General features: G+C 46.7%; 1 protein-coding gene across 1 annotated transcript in view; it reads right to left on the bottom strand.

The window, feature by feature from the left end:
* Window positions 1–3,010, bottom strand: part of Exo1 (exonuclease 1) — a 23,377-nt gene extending 20,367 nt beyond the window's left edge. The window contains exons 1-2 of the mRNA XM_005368523.2: window positions 2,861–3,010; window positions 1,119–1,292 (exon numbers count right to left, since the gene is read on the bottom strand). Coding sequence (XP_005368580.1) covers window positions 1,119–1,279 — 161 coding nt within the window. The 5' untranslated portion in view covers window positions 1,280–1,292; window positions 2,861–3,010. The remainder of the gene's footprint in view (window positions 1–1,118; window positions 1,293–2,860) is intronic.
* Between the last annotated feature and the right edge of the window lie 3,215 nt (window positions 3,011–6,225).

The raw sequence follows: 6,225 nt of genomic DNA on the forward strand, positions 1-6,225 counted from the left end.
CCTGCCTGCCTGCCTCCCTCCCTGCCTGCCTGCCTCCCTCCCTCCCTGCCTGCCTGCCTGCCTGCGGCCGTGCTCTTCGCCATGAAGGATTCTAACCCTCTGAAGTAAGCTGTCTTGGTCACAGTAGAAAAGGAACTGAGACACCAGGGGTAGGGGCGCGGTGCCATCAACCCAGTTTGGGAAGCTGAAGTGCGAGTGAAGGAATTCAGGGTCATCCTGGGCTATCAGGTAAGGTTAAGGCCCACCTGGGATACTTAAGACCCTGCCTCAAAAAATATAAAAACAAACAAAAAAACAAACCCACAAAAATCAAACACGGAAAGTAGTAATAAAGTGTGGGCTTTTCTTTTTAAAAAGCTAAAATGGTACGGCTTTATTTTCAGAAATTAAAAAGCAATTATACACACATACATGCAAAAAAGGATGTGTGTGAAAAACAGCATAGTTTTATATATGAACACATGTGAACCTGCTCTAAGTGAGGTCAGAGTTCAGACTGATGACAACAGGACCCACCATTTTTGGCCAGAACATATTGTCCCTTTCCTTCATTTTGTTAATGGAGATTAGCGGTGTGTTATGGGAAAACATCATGGATTCTGAAAACGTTGTTAAAAAGTTTACAGTGGGGGGAAAAACAAAGGCTTCTCTTAAGCAAAGAAAAAAAGAGGTAACATTTGATTTTTGCCTGTCCATATCATGCTACCCTGACTTCTTATCAAGAACAAAAGTCAAGTCTGTAGCACAGAAGGGAGTCTGGCAATATTCTAAACACACGTTCTTAATAAATGCTAGTATTTATTGAAACAATGACCAGAAAAACAAAAACAAGCAAACAAATGAAAAGCACCAGAAGCCGGGACTATAGCACAGTTCATAGAGTGTTTGCTTAGCATGCATGAAGCCCTGGGCTCAGTCCCTGGCATTACATGAAACTGGGCGTTGGTGGCGGAAGCCTGTAATCCCAGCACATGGTAGGATTCCTCCTCCAGGAAGGAGGAGCATCCTTGGCTATAGCAAGTTCCAGGCCAGTCTGACATACCTGAAAATTGTCTCAAAAACAAAAAGCACCAAATCATCCTACATCGTAAACAAACTAATACACACTCCAAACTTACCTATCTGTAGGTTCCCCTTTGGCTAGCTTTTCAGCACAAGCAATAGCTCCTTTGTGGAGCCAACAGTAGGTATCCACAGCTACTGCCTGCCCTTTGTATTTCTTCACGTTGATGGGTTCCGAAGCTTCCTTGATGAACTGAAGCAGTCCCTGAATCCCCATGGTGTCAAGTTAACTACATGGGAACGAAGGAAAAGGGAAGACAACAAAATTACAGCAACACCTATTTACCAACAAGTCTTAGAAAAACAAACCCAGCCTGGAGCCTAGCACAGAAACTAAGAGCTGATAACTGGCCTTCTCCCTGCCAACTTCAGTAGCTCAGAATTTCATTCATCACCAACACTAACTTGAACACCTCTGGGTGGTTTCTTGGTTAGTCTTTCCAAAACACTTTCATACTTGGAATCCTAACATAGGCTCTTATCTCTTAACACAGTCCTGGGCACGCAAAAGTCATTAAAACTTTAAGTCTCTCTCAAAAAGATAGCTTTGAAAGCCTACAAAACTGTGCACTCTATGGTATTATATTCAGCACTACAAAAAGGCATTAAAGGGCCACATCCAAATCTGTCATGTAGAAACTCAAAAGTTAGGAGGAAGACAGACTTGAAAGTGAAAAGTAATCAGAATTATGGAAACGGAGCTGTGCTTTTATATGACACCAATCCAACACCATCAGAATGCATTACTCCAAACAAGATTAAGTAATAAAGTAATAAGCCTTGGTGGAGTCTAGGGACCATTTCATCAGACTCACTGAAGGCTGTACTCAAGCAACGTGAAAACATATTGGCTGCGCAAAAACAGCTCCAAGAAAAACTTTTAATTTCCACTCCCTTCTAGCCCCTTACATGGAAATCCTGGAGCTGCAACTAATCCTCCCCTCTGCAATCCCAGCACTTTCTCGGCACTTCCCAGTACAAGTATTTCTATCAAAGACCACGTTTTTAATTTGTGTTGGAGGTGTGTGTGCGCACGCGCAATGACTGTGTGGGTACATGCACTCAGAGACCAGAGCAAGGCATAGGGCACCCTCCTCCACTGCTCTTTACCTATTACCTTGAGGCAGGGCACGTTACTGAACCAGCTAGGTCCCAGTGAGCTATTGGGATCCATCATCTGTGTCTCCCGATGCCGGGGTTACTGGCATTCACAGCCCCTAGGGTTTTAATAGGGGTTCTGGGGACTCTAACTCAGGTCCTCATGTTTGCAAAAGAAAGTGCTCTTACCCACTCTCAGAATTTTTTTCTTACATGTATCATGCATGCGTGTTGGAGTTTCAGTGGGAGCATAGGGACCCCGGTTCATCTTGTCTCAGGCAATCTTTTGGTTGTTCGAGATGCATATTCCGCCTCGTTGGGACTCTAGCTGAGCTTCCTGGGTTTCTCCGTTTGTAAGCCTCCCCACCCTCAGCACTGGATGACAGGGTCAGGCACCTGGCTCACCAGGCCCAAGATCATATTCTTACTACAGGATAGGAAGTCAGCGGTGCCAGTTGACACCACAGGAAAACAGCAAGGCTCTTGTCTAGAATCCAGAGGTTCTTAGACTTTAAAGCCACGCTCAGCAACTATGATTTCCTAGAGGGGGCATGACTTCTGAATTTTAAACATCAGGCAATTTGGACGCAGGTGGACCTGCAGCCACGATCTGAGTAAAACAATGAGTCCACTACCTTTAAAGACAATGTCTCTAAAATGTGTGTTCGTGCATGCTGAGGAAAATAAAGAGCATAATTACATTTCATGAAACTTCGGTTTCTTCTAGGCTAAGTAAATCTCGAGTAAATATTTCCTCGTTAGGACAGGAGCGACGGAGCGCCATATGGCACACCAACCCCAGGAGATCGCCAGTGGCACCGGAGCTGACAGCAGCCGCGGCTTCACCGAAGTCCCGTCTCCCAGGAATGAACAGGCATGACTCGCAAATCCATTTCAGGCGCTGCGGTTCCTCAAACCTGCATATGAAACATATAGAAAGGAAACTCCTGGACGTGAGGTCACCCGTCAGCCTGCATGTGCGGTAAAACCCGAGACGTGGCGGTCAAGTTGGTCGCCTACCAGCGCCCGCGGCACGCTCCACGCTCGCCTTCTCTGCCCGGAGACCCCGACCTCGTGCCGTGGAGAGGACGCCCGGATCGGAGCTGCGGGGACTTCACTTTCCTCCACACAGGAGACCGCCCGCCCCCGCCGAAGGGATCACTCACCGGGGCGCAGAATACTAGCCAGCCGCGGGTGCCGCTAGCGCAGCCGGGGACCTTTCAATTTGCGCGGGATCCCGAGGCCCCGCCCAGCGGACATGACGTCACGCGCGTCCTGAGCCGCAATCTCCGCCTCCCGCTCTCCGGGACTCCGCCTTCCTCTCATCCGGGTCTTGAGTCTTTTCTCGCAGAGGCGGGAGTCCGCCTCAAATGGTCAATGCAGTCTGAACAAGGCGAAGCTGGATCCTGTAGGGACTGCTTGTCTTTGCGCGGGGCGGGGGAGGGTGGTAAAGGAGACCGGCGCCCCGGAAGTGCGTTCTTGTTCTCGCCGGTGCGCTGGGAGTTGTAGTTCTCGCGTGAGCACGCCTTTGGAGTCGCGTACAGGCGCTTTAAAGAAAGTCCAATTTGGGGTCAACTTTGCTTTGATGTTTTAAACCTGAAAAAGAACCCAGCAATTATTAGTCGCTTAGTCCCAGGCCAACCCCACGATCTGTCGTCTCTCTGAAACGTCCTCACCTCTGTGCAAATTGAAGTTGAGTTTACTTCAAGGCTTTCGTGTTGTCGCAGTATGACTGCTATCTGCCCTTACCTATTTTATCCAGTATCTGGCTTTATCCCTGACACGGGCTGAAAAAATGTTATCTTTATAACTGAACCTTATTGTTCACGGACGTTAAAGACACTCTACATTTTGGTGGCTTTCCTGAGCCACATTTCCTAATGTTATCGAGGAACGCAAACCCCTGTAGCCTGCCTTCCTCTTAATTGGCTTTTAAAGCTCACTAATTTTAGAAGTCACACAGCTGGACCGTGTATAATTTAGTCTCCCACGGGCTTTGCCGTAGCAGACAACTCTTAGTGAATCCATCTAAGTGTATGTGGTGTGTGTGTGGGGGGGCCAGGGTGTTAAGAATCTTTCTCACCTATATCTTTTGGAGAAAGTTTTTCTCTCTTGCCCTTCAAGTAAGGTACTGTTTACAACCCTCTGTGCTCTCTGGGGAACAGAGGACTTTATTTTTTTCGAGACAGGGTTTCTCTGTGGTTTTGGAGCCTGTCCTGGAACTAGCTCTTGTAGACCAGGCTGGTCTCGAACTCACAGATATCCTCCTGCTTCTGCCTCCCGAGTGCTGGGATTAAAGGCGTGCGCCACCACTGCCCGGCTAACAGAGGACTTTAATATCCTAACAATTAAGGGTCGAATTAACTACTCCTGGGGAAACGAACTCAAAAGACACACGTTGAGATTTTCTGTTGGGTTACATTTTGTTTGTTTGTTCATTTTGTTGTTTTTGTTTTTTGAGACAGGGTTTCTCTGTGTAACAGCCTTAGATGTCTTGGAACTCACTTTGTAGACCAGGCTGGCCTCAAACTCACAGAGATCCACCTGCCTCTGGTTTACATTTCTCTATAGACTTACAGAACTCCAAACACCCATTAATAAACAAATAGGTAGCTGCAGCTTGTGCACAGTTAAAACAGACCACTGAAGATTTGCAACTACCTGGGTGCCCCTCCTTTATACCCTCCCACAAGTCCCTAAATAAACAGTTATGTCTGCAGCCCCAGGGAAGCTGGTCTTTGCTGGGGAGCTACTCCATCTTTGGTTTGCTAGCTTTCCAAGTGAACCTTTTTCCATAACCAAATAACTTACTTTAAGTCACTGGACATTCTGAATGGAACGCGTTTACACGAATAGAAAATTCCCAGATCTGGCTAATGCTCTCTTTTCTTTGGAATGCTGTGGTAATATACCGCCCCCCCACCCCATGTATGTATGTGTGTATGTGTGTGTGCAGTGTACATGCATATGTATGGGGTAAAAGTAGATGGAACTCCACTTTGGGTGGGCAGAGATGAACACATTAAGGGCATCTTGGCCCTTCCATGACACTTTTTTTTTTCAGGTACCAGCTGTGGGGCTGAAGCAAGAGGTGGCTTCTAGTGCTACACTTTGGTGGGTGCCTCAGGTAGCAGGATGCCTGTTACAGCTCTTGTGTAGGCCTAGGAAGCTGGGATTCCTCGGGCCTTGGCAGCAGCTGGCTTCACAGCTTGCAGGCAGACCAAAATTGGTAGTTCTCAGCCCTTGATAGCAGCAAAACAACACGAGTAGGTTCTCCTTTAGAATCTTAAGCCTTCTCAGGCATGGGATTTTGACCAGATTTATATTATCAGGAGTGAATCTCTTCTGGGGAGCAGGCCTCAAACCTATTCAGAGTTCAGGTGGTTACCCCTGCAACAGCTATGCCACTACTGCACGAGGGGGCACATTTCACTTGGCAGTTCGGTACTTTAGGAAGCAGGGTCCAGCACTGGGTATGACCACTGATAGTGTTTCTCCAGCAGGCTACACAGCACCTTCTGTGCTGTGAAAGCCAGCCATCATGGAGGTTTCCTGGTTAGTTCTAGATTGATTTGTCTGTCTACATCCTGCAACCAAAGTGTGTAGTGTCTTTAGCAATAGGGTCTTCCCATCTAGTTATGATGGACAGCCAAACATTGCTCTCTGCGTCATAACTGTGGGTGCAGTTTGCTTAGCCGCGTCAAGCTCTTACTGCTGTGCCTTCCCCCACCGTAATGGACTGTAGCTGCAAAAAACTTTGAAATAGAATAAACCCTTCTTCCTTAAGTTGCTTTGATTGATTGGAAAATTTTATAAGAGCAGTAGGAACTAAGACATAAGCTCTTAAATTTCAGCAGAGATGTACAGACTATACCTTTTTTTCCAGCCTGAGATGCAGTTCTGATATTTCTCATTTCCTGACATCCTCTTTGAATTGGATGTTAGTTTGACAGTACCCAAACTTCCTGAGGTGACTCTACCTTGACACATATCACTTCCCATCCTGATTGATTTTGTCTCTGTATATTCTAAAAAATACACAGAGCATAATTGGTAGATTTCTAT

The sequence above is a fragment of the Microtus ochrogaster genome, unplaced genomic scaffold (genome assembly GCF_000317375.1).
Source record: "Microtus ochrogaster isolate Prairie Vole_2 unplaced genomic scaffold, MicOch1.0 UNK35, whole genome shotgun sequence".
In the NCBI taxonomy this organism is placed as follows: domain Eukaryota; kingdom Metazoa; phylum Chordata; class Mammalia; order Rodentia; family Cricetidae; genus Microtus; species Microtus ochrogaster.